This window comes from Delphinapterus leucas, chromosome 12 (assembly GCF_059928025.1).
Source record: "Delphinapterus leucas isolate spDelLeu-1000000601 "Yukka" chromosome 12, BTC_Dleu_Yukka2, whole genome shotgun sequence".
Lineage (NCBI taxonomy): Eukaryota > Metazoa > Chordata > Mammalia > Artiodactyla > Monodontidae > Delphinapterus > Delphinapterus leucas.
In genome coordinates this window covers 14,214,691-14,231,711 of record NC_143140.1, presented here as the reverse complement: position 1 = coordinate 14,231,711, position 17,021 = coordinate 14,214,691, and the positions used below count along the sequence as shown (strand labels likewise).

Here is a 17,021-nt window from a genome sequence, read left to right as displayed (position 1 = left end):
AAGGAGAAACAATTGAGGAATATCCACCTATGCCCCACTCACCATTAGGAACGTGATATTTAACTTTAAGTAGAACAGTTTAAAATGCAGAAATTTTCCCTCTTCTTTCCTTTAATGAAAGTCTAACTCTTCTAACATACTGAGATTTTAGTTTTCATAAGAATAACTATCCAGGGTTACAGACATAAAATCATACACACTGTTCTTTGAGGGGGTGTAAAGCACAGTTGAGGCTGATTTTGGAATCTAACCACCTATGTAAGACGTGACTTCTTCACACTCTTAAGACTGGCAGGTACAGCTCCCTATCATCAAGGTCATGCCCCATGGTCTGCCATCAAATGTAATGCACAATTCTGTTCGGAGATATCTATTCAAATTTATGTCTTACTATCATAAGCCCCGATACTGGAGTGGAGTACGCTATCTCCATTGAGACAAAAAATAGAATTTTACTCAACAGCAGCAAAGAATTATTAAGAAAAGCCATAAACTGAAGGAAAACCCCTCTGTGGTTACAAACTCTAGACGCTGAAAGGGCATATTAATAGAACAATAACTTATCGTTGCCGAGTACAACAGAAAGCCATTAAAATCAGGGAATCTATGATAGGGGAATTCCTTATATGTACAACCACATAACAAGTAAATTTTAATTTTTTCAACAAATTTCAAGAAGCTGCAGCAGACACACAACTAATAAAGACACAATCCAACTTAACTACCTTCTGGAGAAGGAAAAGATACGTAGGCACAGACCTGCCTTCAAGTGCTTTACTAAGCTGGGAGGGAACCTAAGCAACTGAAGACTCCCAAGGGTCCCAGGCTGCTTATTATGATTTGAATTTCCTTCACATAATGATTTCCAAGTCTTAGGAAGCGGGCCACTGGTCTCACGACAGATAAATTCCAACAGAATGAAAACACCGTAGAGCTCCTCAGAGTTCACAGTACCAAGTGGCATTCTTTTGGTGAATATTATGGCGATCTTATCTATACACTGTATTTGCATTACATCCCTACAGATTATCATAGTGCCTAATAGAAAATCCTGCACCCTAGGGGCACCAAAAAACTGACGTTCTAAAGGCACCATAAGGAACTTCAGAGCCGTGTATGAATAACACGACTTCCCAAGAAAAAACAAAAGGTTAAACCAATAATTTCCAAACTATTTTTAAGTACTCATTAGTATTCTGATAGACCTGAAAATGGGGGGAGGGGGAGGGGGAAAGGGGAGAGGGAGGGGGAAGGGGAGAGGGAGGGGGAAGGGGGAGAGGGAGGGGGAAGGGGGAGAGGGAGGGGAAGGGGGGAGAGGAAAAGGGGGATGGGGAAGGGGGATGGGGAAGGGGGAGGGGCACCAATCAAGGATCCTTTACCCTTTAAGCCAGGATCAAGGAGACTACTATCGGGCTTCCCTGGTGGCGCAGTGGTTGAGAGTCCACCTGCCGAAGCAAGGGACACGGGTTCGTACTCCGGTCCGGGAATGTCCCACATGCCGCGGAGCGGCTGGGCCCGTGAGCCAAGGCCGCCGAGCCTGCGCGTCCGGACTCTGTGCTCCGCAATGGGAGAAGCCACAACAGTGAGAGGCCCACGTACCGCAAAAAAAAAGAAAGAGTACTACTTTTGCAAAATCTTTACTCAGACCATGGAAGAGGAAAATTACTTCAAGAGTGTATAAGTTGTACAGACTTTTAAAGTAATTTAGAACCTGCTATATAATCTACAGCAATTGTTATACTGCCAAATGAATAAAACAACATACTGGTACAGCATTTTACTTTTGAAAAGTAAAAGGAGCTACCCTCCCTCACCCCCAATCCCTGACAACCCCTGATCTATTTTCTATAAGTTTTACCTTTCTAGAAGTCCATATAATTGGAATCATATATCATGGAGTCTTTTGTGTATGGATTCCTCACTAAGCATAACGTTTTTAAGATCAATCCACATTACTGACTGTATCACTAGTTTGTTTCTTTATATTGCAAAGTTTTATTTCATTGTATGGATGTACCATAGTATGTTTATGCATTTATCAACTGATGGACATTTGGATTGTTTCCAGTGTTTGGCTATTATGAATTAAAGCTGCTATTAACATTCTAGTACAAATTTTTTCTTATTCTAAATAAGAGTCCTTATCAGATATAATATTTTCTGCAGTTTATTATTTTCTCTTTCATTTTAAAAATGTCCTTTTTTTTTTAAGGGAATTCCTTTATTTTTATTATTTATTTATTTATTTATTTTTGGCTGTGTTGGGTCTTTGTTTCTGTGCGAGGGCTTTCTCTAGTTGCGGCAAGCAGGGGCTGCTCTTCATCGCGGTACGCAGGCCTCTCACTATCGCGGCCTCTCTTGTTGCGGAGCACAGGCTCCAGATGCGCAGGCTCAGCAGTTGTGGCTCACGGGCCTAGTCGCTCCGCGGCATGTGGGATCTTCCCAGACCAGGGTTCAAACCCGTGTCCCTTGCATTGGCAGGCAGATTCTCAACCACTGTGCCACCAGGGAAGACCCTAACAGTGTCTTTTGAAAAGCAAAAGTTTTTAATTTTTATGAAGTTCATTTTCTCAATTCTATCTTTATGGATTGTGCTTTTGTATCCTATCCAAGAGATCTTTGCCTAACTCAAGATCTCAGCAACTTTTATTACTCCTTTCAAGTTAATTTTCAAGCACAGTATGAGTTAAAGGTCGAGGAATATTCTGTCGTTGTATAAAAGATTATCCTCTCCCTACTGAATTTACCTTGGCAATTCTGTTAAAAATCAGCTGACCTTATATGTGACTCTATTTCTTGACTATTGTGTTCCATTGATCTATGTCTCTCCTTAGACCAATACCACTGTCTTGATTACAGTAGTTTTATATATATATATTTTAATTTATTTATTTATTTTTGGCTGTGTTGGGTCTTCGTTGCTGCGTGCGGGCTTTCTCTAGTTGTGGCGAGCGGGGGCAACTCTTCGTTGAGGTGTGCGGGCTTCTCACTGCAGTGGCTTCTCTTGTTGCGGAGCACGGGCTCTAGGTGCGCGGGCTTCAGTAGTTGTGGCATGTGAGTTCAGTAGTTGTGGCTCACGGGCTCTAGAGCGCAAGCTCAGTAGTTGTGGCACAGGGGCTTAGTTGCTCCACGGCATGTGGGATCTTCCCGGACCAGGGCTCGAACCCATGTCCCCTGCATTGGCAGGCAGATTCTTACCAACTGTGCCACCACGGAAGCCCAGTAGCTTTATTAATTGTTGAAGACAGGTTGTGTAAGAAACCCAGTGTTCTTTTGCTTTTTCAAAATTGTTCAGATTTGGGGGTCTCCTCTGCATTTCATTATAAATTTTAGAATCAACTTATCAATTTCTACCAAAAAAACCTTCTAAGATTTTTACTGGGATCACATTGAATCTACAGATTAATGTGGAGAGAACTAAAATCTTAAAAAGATTGTGTCTTCTAATCCACAAACATGGTACATCTCTCCATTTCTTTAGGTATTCTTTAATTTCTCTCAGCAATCTGTGGTAGTTTTCAGCATACAAGTCTTGCATACATTTTGTTAAATTTATCACTAAGTTTTCATATTTTTTTACAATTGCAAATGGTAAGTTTTATTTCAACTTACCAACTGTTTGTTGCTGGTATATAGAAACAGTTAATTTTTCTATAATCACCTTGATTCCTGCAACCTTGAAAACTCAATTACTGGTCCTAATACCTTTTTTATAAATTTCTAAGGATTTTCTACATAAATGGTCATGTTGCAAAGAGTTCGTTAAATGACTCTTGTGTGCATATGAGATTTTAAGAATAATTTCTGTGAGAATGGCTAATTTAAACTGTACTCACTTCACCACCCTATGCCCTCTTAAGTACATCCAGAGCAGTACCTATTATAAAGATCTAGGTTCAATATACAACTTTATCACAAATTCACTTGTGGTAAGCAGAATAATGGCCCCAAAGATGTCCAATACCTGGATCTGTAAATATGTCACCTTCCACGGCAAAAGAAACTTTGCAGGAATAATTAAGGACACTGGTGTTCTCCTGAATTATCTAGGTAAAGTCAATGTAATCACAGCAATGACGGAAGCAGAGAGGCAGAGAGAAAGGATCTGAAGATGACACCCTGAAGATGGAGGAAAGGCGTGAGGAGGCAAACATCTCAGGTAGCCTCTAGAAGCTGGAAAAGATAGGAAAACAGATTCTCCCCTACAGCCTCCAGAAGAAACACCTTTAATTTTAGCTCAGTAAGACTCTTTCTGGACTCTAACCTCCAGAACTATAAGATGATAACTTTGTGTTGCTTTAAGTCACTAAGTTTGTGATAATTTGTAATATCAGCAACAGGAAATTAACATACCAGGAATGATCATTTCACTTCAATAAACACACTTCTGCTAGTTTTTTGGCACCGTGCACCATCACCACCCTACACTAAAAGCAACTTTCAAGAGTAGAAATGCATGAACCAAAAAAAAATCTAGACCGTATTACTCAACCAAAAAAAGAATGAAATATTGCCACTTGCAGCAACATGGATGGACCTAGAGATTACACTTAGTGAAGTGAGTCAGACAAGGACAAATATATAACATCACTTATATGGGGAATCTGAAAAATAAAAAACACAAATTGGGAATTTCCTGGTGGTCCAGTGGTTAGGACTCGCGCTTTCAGTGCCGAGGACACAGTTTCAATCCCTGGTTGGGGAACTAAGATCCAACAAGCTGTGCGGTGCGGCCAAAAAATAAAATAATAACTAAAAAATAAAAAGTAGCACAAATGAATCTATATACAAAACAGACTCAGAAACACAGAAAACAAGCATATGGTCACTAAAGGGTAGGGGAGGGACAAGTTCGAATTATGGGATTAACAGATACAAACCACTTTATATAAAATGGATAAAAAACAAGGATTTACTGTATAGCACAAGAATTAAATTCAACACCTTGTAATAACCTATAATGGAAAATAATCTGAAAAAATATACATATGTATAACTGAATCACTCTGCTGTACACCTGAAACTAATACAATACTGTAAATCAACTATACTTCAATTTTTTAAGAAAAAGTCCAGACTAAACCACAATTTTTTATAGATTTTCTTATATTGGAAGATAAAGCTATCCTAAATACGATCTGCTACACAATTTTAAAAATTCCTTTTATTTTCTTTTTAAGTTTGAGTTCAAGATGATCATTGGTCCTTGAAACGCACTCTTTACAAAAGATCAACGGCAGACATCTGAAGGTCTGTTATCAATCACTCTTAGAAGCAATCACTAGCATCTCTTATAAAACGAAGACCAAAAGCTGTTGGGGAGAGGAGGATGTCGAAGAGAATAGAAGATTACTAGAAAGCTTATAATTCTCTCCCCTCTGGACCCTCAGAGTCCTCACGTTTACCACTCAAAATACATGTGAACAAGAAATTAGCACATATTTCCAACAGCACCTCATCTAAAGCTCTGTTTCAAGTAAAATATTTTCAAAAAAATCATTTCTATATGATACTATAGCTAAATGCCATTCAGAGTTAACAAAACTCCACCTAACACCTTAGGCAAAAAATACTGACGTTGATAAATGTACACAAGTAATTGAAAATGTAATATACCTATAGGTTTTTTCTTTAAAATGATGAATGAAACCATGTCTTGGCTTTAGTAATTGACTGGAAGAGGGGGTATTTCTTTGATTTTACTCTACTCCAAGAAAGCATTAAAATGAAAACATTCCACAAAACAGGACCTCTCAACCAGTGAAGAATATTCCTGTTAGTTACATGATATGCCTTGAGATAATTAAAACTAATACCAAGTAAATTTGCTCAGCAAGACCTAAGTCATCATTGAAAAGTTTTTAAACAGTATAAAGGTTTGATCATGATCCAAAGTTCAATAAGACCCCAAACTATTTCATGCCCTCAATAATAATTATACACCCTCAAAAATAGAATTTTTTTAAATTAACAATAATAGTAAATACTGACATAGAAGTGACCACAAGTAGGGAATTCAGGAAATAACACAGACCATGGGGGAGATGAAATAAATCTTTGCAGTAAGGCTCAACAAGGACAGGTTCACCAAGCAAGTTAGAGGCAAAGCTTGTTAAGACTCACACCCGGCTTTACTAAACACTGTCCACATTTGCATACATTTGGCAATAATCTCTCTGAGAAATACCTTAAGTCAGCTTGAAGGTGGTAATCTCTTCCCCAAATTAACCTCTTCTATCAAGAATTTCAACTACAAAAGCGTATGTTTTCTTTCAAGCAGGGAACATGCAGTTAACAACATACACTCTGGAGCTAGATCTCCTGGGTTCAAAATCTTGACTCTACGGTCCAGATTCCCACCTCTATCTCATCCCAGTAAAGTCGGAATTTCCCCTAACGCTCACACCTGCTCCTCTGGGCTGCACCCCCAGGCTGGGCTCTAGACCAAACTGAGATAAGCTGAGACGACATGGTCTCTTAACATACTGGAGGAAAATACACACTATCAACTATGTTGGGAGGTTCCCAAGACCACCCTCAGGTTTGGTAATTCACTAAGAGGACTCACAAGACTCTACGTACAGTACAGTTGTATTCGTGGCTGTGATTTATTACAGCAGAAGGCCACCAAGCGTGCTGGCAAAAGGAAAAGGTACAAGGAGCGAAGTCGCGGAGAAATCGGGCACAGACGTGCAGGTGTCCCCTTCCAGTGGAGCTGCACTGAATATGCTTCTCAGCAATGAGTTCTCACAACAGGTGTGAAGTGTCACCAACCAGGGAAGCTCACTAGAGACTCCATGCCAAGGGGTTTTGCCCAGGGGCTTGTCTACCACACATGCCATTTCCAGACTCCCAAAAGGAAGGCAGGTGTTCAGCATGAATCACACTATTTGTATGAAGAGTTTAGCCACAGTGACTGGCTCATCACCTAGGGCGGTGAGATCCTTCCCAAATCCAAACCCCACCCCCACCCCCTGGCCCGATGCCAGCCAGGGGCCGACCTTGCAGTCAGTCCTGCTTCCAACAGACCAACAGATCCTTTAAAATGGACCTCATCTACCTGCTCCTTGATTCATTCCCAGCTCCTAGAAAAGTGCTTGAAATACATGGTAGCCACCAAAAAAATTTTAATGAAAAAATTCCTGGGACTTCCCTGGCAGTCCAATGATTAGGACTCCACGCTTCCACTGCAGGGGGCACGGGTTTGATCCTTGTTCGGAGAACTAAGACCCCACATGCTACACGGTGCAGCCAAAAAAAAAAATCTTCCTGGCTCTACCACTTCCGAGCTGTATGGCCTTGGGAAAGTTACTTAAGTTCTGTGTGCCTCAGTTTCCTCATTTGTAAGACAGAATAATATTACCTACCTCAAAAGATTGTTTTGCGGATTTATTATACATGTTAATTAACACGTGTAAAATATATGATCACACCAGTGCCTGGCAAGAAGGAAGCACTATATAATTTATTTGTATATATGTAATATTATTTGCTTTTTTTATTTGAACTTCCAACCTTACAGTTTTACCTTCTCCAAGTCACAGTGAGTTCTCCCCATATTACATTTTTAATGAACTTATAATCTACAAATAGATTAGTATTTAACTGATCATTGTTTCGTATCTATTGAGATCCCTAACTACTTTGTGTGCCACATGCAAAACTTTTTAGCACGCTTGACAGTACCTGACATGATGCTTAATCTTTGCAGTGACCAGAAAATACTGACTTACCAACAAAATTTAAGTCTGTTAAATCAACTCTTTAAAGTGGTCAGAATGTAAGGCAGGCAACACTTTCGATAATAACTACAACTTAAACAAAATGGCCTCCAAGTTTCTTTGATCTTTTCCTATTGAGAAATGGAGAGAAAAATGAGTTGATTCTATCCAGGGAAAACACTAGCAGTAGCAGCAGCAGCAGGAGGAAAAGGCTTGAGTTTATAATGTAGTCAGTATATAATTACAATATCAAATATCTGACTTTGCCTTATAGAAAGCATGGGTTCAAGTCTGTACAGGTCAGTAAGGGCAATATACGTATCTTGTACAGCAAGAATTAAGGAGATGTAAATTTACTTAATTAATGAAATCTAGTAGTGAAAGAACATTTTAATCTTAAAAAAAGACAAAGAAGTAGTATTGGGAGGAAAAAAGCAGGGGACCACATGCAGCCAAAGTTATAAACTGATGAGTCAGAGAGACCCGTGGTTCCCATCGCAGCTCCAACACCAGAACTCTGCACATAATCATCAGGGAAAACCTCGGGATCCACAGAATTATACAAACGGACCCGTAAGACTTAAGTTCCCCTAGCATTCTGGGGGAACTTTTAGCTTGGCAGGTCTCTTTAGATGAATTATAATCACAGACTTCTGTTTACATGAATTTATCCTACAAGCATCAACATCATCATAAACACCTCAAGGTGAACTTTACTTTTTAATAAGAATTACTTTTTTTTTTTTTTTTTTGCGGTACGCGGGCCTCTCACTGTCGTGGCCTCTACCATTGTGGAGCACAGCCTCCGGATGCACAGGCTCAGCGGCCATGGCTCACGGGCCCAGCCGCTCCGCGACACGTGGGATCCTCCCGGACCGGGGTACGAACCCATGTCCCCCGCATCGGCAGGCGGACTCTCAGCCACTGTGCCACCAGGGAAGCCCTGAAAATTACTTTAAAATAGGTTTATATAAGAACTCTTAAGTATCAAACACTTGATGAAAAATGTTCCCCGTCCTCAGCTACCCACAGTGGACTCTAGGACTGGGCCTCACAATCTCCATTTCACGTTTCTAATTTGTGAAGAGGCTAGAAAGCTAAAAGGCTCCCTTGAAGGCAAGGGACTGGATATCAATGAGGTCGGCCAGTGGCCTGCACGTGGAAGGCACAAGCGCAGCAGAGGCCATCTTTCTACAGTCAGGGCAACCGACAAAAACGTCCAACAGACATTAGCCGCAGCAGCCTCAGTCCTGGTTCTCCGATCAGTTCGGGGGGGAGAAGCAGCAGGGCAGCGGTGGCAGGGGCAACAGCGTGTGCCCTTGAAACCAGAAGTCCAGTAGTGGCTCCCTGACTTTTGTTCCTCCAGCCCTTTCAACGATGCTGTGAGCGGCCTATTCCTTAATAGAAATTATATGACAGCTACGGTGGTTCTGTTTCCTGCCCTGTGGTCTGACTTACGGTACATTCACATTAAGAGAGTTCAGGTCCTCTTACACTCTTGCCGGGACCACTGTTACAACCAGGTGACTTGCCAGCCAACTCTCACCACTCCAGCTCTTCCTCTGACCTGCCACCACCAAAGCTGAGCATACTTAAAAACACTTTACCTAAAAAAGGGTTGTACGGAAACCTCTCATGTTGTTTTATATACCTGACTGTGCCCTTTAATTCCTTCTCCACCTGGTAGATGAAGTCCCACCCACGTTCAGAGCCGGATCAAAGGAGACTGCTTCTGGGAGTCTTTCCCAACGGGTTGGTCTTCATGCCCAAATGTGCACTCACGTCCGCACACCTGCCGCCTGCCCTCAGCTCCGTGCTCATTCACATCCACTCTTTCAAATGATATTTACTGAGTCGCATGAACTCATATGTCACCCACTGTGCCAAGGGCTGGGCCTACAAGGCAAAACAAGACAGACGAGGTCTCTTCCCTCTTAAGCTATAACCCAACCCCTGATTTCCCAATAACTACCCAAATAATGTTTAATTACAATTGTGCTAAGTGTAATAAAGGACTCAGGGTGCGTCTCACATGTATAAGCGGAAGCCTTGGCTAACCTGGGAAGATCAAGGAGAATCCTTTCCCTTAAAGAGACACTTAAGCAGAAACTGGAAGATAGGTAAACTGACCAGGTAAAAACTTGTTAGAGAGCTTCCTAGGCAGAAGAAACATCATATGCAAAGGCCCTGAGACAGCATTCTAGGAGCTGCGAAGACAACCAAGGCACAAAAGTCAGGGTGCAAGGAGAAGAGCAGCCCAAAGTAAGTGGCGAGGGCGGCACTCCTCACAACCACTATTCTAACACTGGGCACACTGGTTTGGAATTATTCATGCACAAAAATGCAGCCCCTATTAAACAAGCTCCTTCAGGTCTTAGGAACATGTTCAGTCCTCTAATCCAGTACAGCACACAGCAGTGTGTCCTCAAGTCAAGATGTCTGGAATGAAGAAATGAGTGGGTGATCTGGGCCAAGAGCTTAACCTCTCCACACCAGGCAGTCTCTAGGGTTCAAACACCTTCTGCTTCTGACCCCCCAAAACTTAGACACATTTTCATGCCAACCCGTACGTGCTCAGAATCACAGCTAGCATTAACCACAAACGAAACTTTAAACACTGAAAAGTAAACTTTTAAGTCGCCAAGGGTCTGGCTCCAAATCCTCACGGCTCCGTGAAGCGCCACCAACCGGCAAGCAACAGAACTGCTTTCAAACTCCCACGGAGCCCCAAAGGAGGCCAGGGAGAGGACGGGCGGTACCATCTACCTGTCCTATTCTCCAGTCTCTCAACAGATTTGCTAAGAGTAGGACCAAGAGCAGGAAACTGGCACCTATGCCATCCTTTTCTCCTTCCTTACCTCCCAAACACTATCAAATGGGGAAGCACACACTGGTGACTCAGTAAGAAAATTCCACAACCCAAATGACAGACTTCTGCTGGTTAGTAAAAGGCAACTGAATAGGGCGATCTCTAGCCCTAAACTTTAGCTCTGGTACAAAGAGCAGTGGAGGAGGCATTCTTTTTAAGAAAGAAAATTGAATTAACTAGGAAGTAGCTTCAAAGTATATGAAAAGCTTGATATAGTTTATTAGGCAGTGAGGAGAGCATCAATTCATATATACAATATGGAACTGCTTTATAATAACTGAGCTGTAAAATAAGACCTTTAGCATGTCTTTTAAAAGTACATATATGGGCTTCCCTGGTGGCACAGTGGTTGAGAGTCCGCCTGCCAATGCAGGGGACGCGGATTCGTGCCCCAGTCCGGGAAGATCCCACATGCTGTGGAGCGGCTGGGCCCGTGAGCCGTGGCCGCTGAGCCTGCGCGTCCAGAGTCTGTGCTCCGCCAACGGGAGAGGCCACAACGGTGAGAGGCCCGCGTACCGCAAAAAAAAAAAAAAAACCAATAGTACATATAATCAGAATTCCACTACCTACATTTACTGTGTCACCTGGCATACATAACAATGGATCCAAAATCATGTAATAAGCCAAGAATTCCACTAAGAGAGCTCCCTAATGGAGCTGGATCATACCAAAGACTCAAAAACTTTACAAAATATATTTACTCATAGCAACTGCCCAATCATGTCATTTTTTTCAATTATGACAACTATGAAATCAAGTCTCATTCAACCAACAAGTGGTTTGAACTGTAATTTGTTCTCCCCTGAAGGATTAAGATAAAACAGTGAAATAATTTAGATCATTTTAACACTATTCTAGATTTATCAGCAACAGGAAAAAGTGGTGACCTTTCTAAATCATGACTGTGGTGGTCACGCCTTTCACAGCACATCCTTGAGCACTTGGTACTACTCTCTTCTCTCCCACCTTCTCCACTTCTCAAACACAAACAAACCCACAAAAAGAAGACCAAACAAAACTAAATAAAAAAGACACCTATTCAATACGTATCTGCTGACCTCAGTGGCAATCCAAGTAGTGAGCAAAACTAACGCTCCCTATGCCTCCGGTCAGAAGAAGTAACGTTTTGGTCCTAATTTGAGAAGTACCTGATTCTCCTTCTCCCACCCCAAAAAGAGTAAATGGAAATGTCAACATGTGGTAAATAATGGCTTTTTTTAAACCTATAAATTATTTTAGGAAGCATTAGTGAAAATCTGATTTTACAAAATACCTTTTGGCGGAAAGAAACTCGAACAAAAATTATTTTTGAATGATTTCTATACATAAAGGAAAGTAACTGCTGAAACTTATTCAACTTTTAATGAAGAGATGTAATGCTTACTAGCATCTCTATCTAACTATGCTACTTATTACTCAAAATGCATACTATAAAACCTCAGCTCCTTCCTTTTTCGGGCCTTTCAAAGGCCCATTTTCCAGGGTTTTACTAGTGCAGTGGTAAGTGAGCAACTGAGCCTCAGTACCGAACAGTATTCCCCAAAAACCACACACATAATCAATATCAGGTAAACAAATATTAGTGCAATAGTCAGGCGTTTCCAACTCATCACCTGAAAGGTAAATATAAGGTTGGTCCAATCGACCTACTATGATATTGAAAAGTGCTCATCAAATGGTCCAGTTGCAGTCTGGCCACGGGACCTCCCAGTAGCCCAGGAGCTGTAGTAGAGGAACCTGCCGATGCTGTGTGGCTGTCTCATCAAACATTACCTGCCCACTGAGACGTGACTGATTTGTACACTATCGAGGAAGAACAGGAAAGCTTCAGGAAAGGTCTAGGCCAAACAGTGCAGAAATATTAAATGACGTTCCCAAAGGCTGACTGCTGCTCTGGAGAACCCCCGATCTATCACCAAACCAACCAAACCTACATATAAGCAAGATTTTACTGCCAAGCCGTAGGACAGGTTTGTTTTTAAAAAACTCTGAAACATTTTTCCCGTGAGATTACTTATAAGACATTAAATATACATCACATCTCCAAAGCCAAAACATACAGGCTAAAAATAGCGCCTCTATTTCAAAGGCTGAGGCAAAAGCCCTCCAACTGAACAAACTAAAATTAGGTTCTTCTCGTCTCTGGATCTTGAAACTGCACCTGCAACGTTTAAGGGGCATACAAACCAGTGTCCACATATATACTCCCCCCAGCTAGGTGGTCGGAGAGAATCGAATTAAAGGCTTCAGGAACAGAAGCCCAGCGTCCAAGAGACTCACATAATGAAATTCCTCCTGGTTCCGGCTAAAAGCCAGACTAGATCACACTACGGATGAATTCCGACCCTCATCGCCCGCCCCGGCTGCCGTACTCGGTGCGCTCCGACCACCGCACCGTCAGCCCTGCCCCGGGCGCCCAGCGCCGCAGCCAGAGCTCAGGACGCGGCCCGCCCGGCGGCCCCACCCGCGGAGGCACCTGCCCGGCCGCCCGCTCCGGCCGTGCCCGGGACGCCGGGGCGTCGCTGAGGGGCCCCGACCCCGCCCCGAAGGCCACGCCGCGCTACCTTTAGCCTCGCAGTCGGCGCAGTACTTGTTGTCTTCCTCCCTCAGCAGCTTGGACAGGATGAGCTGGTGCTGCTCGTTCAGCTTCTGCGCCTTCTCCCGGCACGAGCGAGTCGCCATCGCGGCGGCGGGGCGGACGCGGGTGCGGGCCGCGCAGCTGGACACGCCGGGCGCCGCCGGGGCCGCGAGAACTCGGCCGTGAAGCGGCGGCGGCGGCTGGAACAGGAGGAGGGGCGGCAGCAGCGGCAACAGCGCCGACGTTAACCCGCCTCCTCACCCGGCCGGCTCCGCACCCACAGCCGAGCCGGCGAGGGGGAGGAGTCGGGGCCGAGGCTTCCGGGCGGCGCCGCCGGAAGGAAGGAACGGGCGCCGGCGCTCTGCGCATGCGCCGGGCCTCCCGGGAAACGGGCCAGACGGGTGCTTTAGTTCCGGGCCTGCGCCCACGTTGTTCCGGGAAGACGCGGCGCGCTGCCCGCGATGGGCTTCCCCGCTTTGCAGATACGGTTATCGCTGGGGGCCTCGGGTCCGACCCGCTAAAGGAAGACCTTTCCATGTGCTTCCTTGCCTCTGCTCTTGCGGCACGACATTGGAAAGGCAGAAATAATAAGTGATCGGGTGGATTCTTTCATGCATTCAACGTTTCTTCACGGGCACTTTGGAAACAGGCACCGGCCTAGAAGCTAGAGACCCGCATGGAATCAAATAGACAAAACCGCCTCTTACATTGTAGGGGATGTGACGTGTATTGAGGGCCAGCGTTGATTGATGATTATTCTGTGCCGCGAACTGTTAAGTCGTCTAATCCTTTTAACAGCCCTCTTGATAGTGTTTTCCTCGTGGTGCAGACGAGGACCGTGAGGCCCGGAGGAGTGAGGGTACGTGGCCAGGTTACGAGCTGCTGCTTGCAGGAGCTGAGGTTCAGACCCAAAGCAGTAAGGCCTTCCTCCCACAAGGAGGGGAGGGAGCGTGGCCGTGGAACCAAGGGCCCTGGGCCGTGTCGCTTTAAGGAGAAGCTGGATCAACAGTGACCTTTAGTGCAAGAAGAAGAACACTAGGGAAAGAAGACACTCTTGATTGGAGTCCAGAGCTGCCCAGTTCAGGCCCGTGAGATATGAACCCTGGGTGAGGGAGGGTGAATGTTTTGGCATGTTGTGGCTTATTAGCAATTTCTAACATGGGGCTTATGGAATCAGAATAAACATGGGTCTTGCCTGTGGTGAGGCAGATGCTAAGAAAGGCCCTGGGCAGGAATCTGTGCATCATAGGGCCAATTCCTAGCCCAGGCACTGCAGAAAGCTGACACCGCCTCCCCACCCCACGCCCCAGTGCTCACCTAGCCCCATTTCTGACACAGAAAAATGTTTGTGGAATTACATTGAATGGTGATGGCAGTGCAGATGCCGAGTAAATGAACAAATTACAGCTTAAACTGCATGGCTCTAACAAATAGTAACTAGGAGGACATCAGGGTGAGTGCCAATAAACAGAAAAACACTCATGTGGGAGGTGGAAGTTAGGAGCCATGTCTTGAAGGCTGGCTTGATTTAGAAGGGGGCCAGGAAGGGAGATTCTGTGCAAGACCAGCAGGCGTAGAAACACGAAGACTTCAAGTAGCTTTTTGGAAAACAGATGCAAGGACAGGGTGCTACTTAGGATAAGTGAGAGACAAGGCTGGCTAAGTCAGGTGCAGCAGGATTGAAGGAGGCTTACCACACCAGACAAAGCAATCTGGCCTCGATGCAGTTCACAATAGAAAACCTATAGATACTTCAACTAGGAGAGTAGCATGGAGAAAAAGGGGGATGGTGTTTTGGAAAAGTCAGTCCCGCAGTAACCAGTTAACAAACATTATTTTTTAGTGTCTTTTCCCCCAGAAAATTCTCCCACTGCAAGGATTCAGAAAAGAAAGAAGAAGATAAAAAAGACAGGCTTACCACCAAGAAATGATCTACATGATGGATTGAAGGGGTACAGAAATGTCTAATAGAAATATGATGCATGCCACATATGTACTTTCAAATATTCTAGTAGCCACTTTAAAGATAGAAAAAGGAACAGGTGACATTAATTTTAATAGTACATTTTATTCCAGTGTATCCAAAATACTATCATTTCAACATGTGAGTAATTTAAAAAATTATTAGTGAGATATTTTTACATTCTCTTTTTCATATTGTCTTCAAAATCCAGTGTGTATTCTACACTTACAGCTCCTTTCACCTTGGACTAGCTGTACTTCAGGGTTTCAGTGGCCACATGTGGCTGGTGGCTATATGATTGAACAGCCCTGCTCTAGCTGGTGAGCCCAGAGGCACGAAAAATCTAACTTCAGGTTGATTGCATTTTACAGATGTAGTAAGAAGAACAGAAAAGAAAAGAAGAGACTGGTACCAAAAACAACTTTGCGTTCACATATCAACATTTATTAAACAACTTTTATTCAGTTCTCTGACCATCAGATGCTTACAGTCTATCTAGGGTGAGAGACAAACATGTGAATAGAAGAAGGAAGAGCGACATTGTAGTCTGCAGCAAATCTAAAGTGCCCTGGGAGCCAAAGGAGCAGAACAGCAGTAGAGGAATTGGAAGAATTGGGGAAGGCTTCACCAAGTACGTGATGCTTAAACTTGGTTTTAACAGATACAGGAAGTTTTCAAGTGAATAGGGGTAGAGAGGAGGAAAGGGGACAGTTCGAAACAAAATATATATGGAAAGTGCACCGTCTGTGCTGGAAGCAGTGGGCCTGGGAGGGACAGGAACCTAGCATGTGAATCAAGGTGAAGATGGGCCAGGAGGTTAAGAGCTTTGTAGCCAAACAACATAGTTGGAAATTTTCCCTCTGGGCTTACAGAGCCTCCAGAAGCATTTACACTGAGACCTGACTAGCTTTGTTTTCTGTAATGACAGTGGCAAGCTAGATAATGTGGATGGGGGAAAATGTTATCAGGACAACAGATTACAGACCGGGTTGCAAAAACAGTCCAAAGAAGATATGCTGAGCCTATTTTAAGCCAGTAGCATAGAGTTTGGGAGAGACAGAATAAAATGTTGCTTTAAAATTAGAAGCATCAAGATTTGGCAGCTGTTTGTAGGGGTCGAGAGGAAGCAGGTGAGAAAAACACTGAGGTTTCTAAGTCGGGAGACAGGTACACGGTAATGCCGTTAAGCCAGCTCAAAATAGAAAGGACGGCACAGATTTGGGGTCGGAGGAGAAAAGTTATTTGCTTGAGGGCGTGTTCAGTTTAAGGTGTCCCTAGGTCTAATGGGACTCCGCATAGCTACTTCTAGAGCTCTGTCTAAAGAGAATCTGGCGCTGGTCATTGGGCGTCATCTGCATTTAAATGGTAGTAGGAGCCATAGGGTAGATGAGATTCCTTGGGAGAAAGAGTGTAGACAAAAGAGTCCCGGGACTTCCCTTGTGGCGCAGTGTTTAAGAATCTACCCGCCAGGGCTTCCCTGGTGGCGCAGTGGTTGAGAGTCCGCCTGCCAATGCAGGGGACGTGGGTTCGAGCCCTGGCCCAGGAGGATCCCACATGCCGCGGAGCAACTACGCCCATGTGCCACAACTGCTGAACCTGTGCTCTGGAGCCCGTGAGCCACAACTACTGAGCCCGTGTGCCACAACTACTGAAGCCCGCACGCCTAGAGCCCGTGCCCCTCAACAGGGGAAGCCACCGCAATGAGAAGCCTGTGCACCACAACGAAGAGTGGCTCCCGCTCGCCGCAACTAGAGAAAGCCCACGCGCAGCAACGAAGACCCAATGCAGCCAAAAATAAATAAATAAATAAATAAAATTTATTTAAAAAAAGAATCTACCTGCCAATGCAGGGGACACAGGTTCGATCCCACATGCCGCGGAGTAAGTAAG

At 44.0% G+C, this 17,021-nt stretch overlaps 1 protein-coding gene across 7 annotated transcripts in view; it reads right to left on the bottom strand.

Annotated features, from left to right (window-relative positions):
- The window catches only part of SMAP1 (small ArfGAP 1), a 149,005-nt gene extending 135,554 nt beyond the window's left edge, over window positions 1-13,451 (bottom strand). The window contains exon 1 of one of the 7 annotated variants that reach the window (XM_089921726.1): window positions 13,155-13,451. In XM_089921726.1, coding sequence (XP_089777852.1) covers window positions 13,155-13,272 — 118 coding nt within the window. In that variant the 5' untranslated portion in view covers window positions 13,273-13,451. The other 6 variants (XM_022590453.3, XM_022590452.3, XM_030759233.2 and 3 more) reach the window with 6 other exon arrangements.
- Window positions 13,452-17,021: the final 3,570 nt, after the last annotated feature.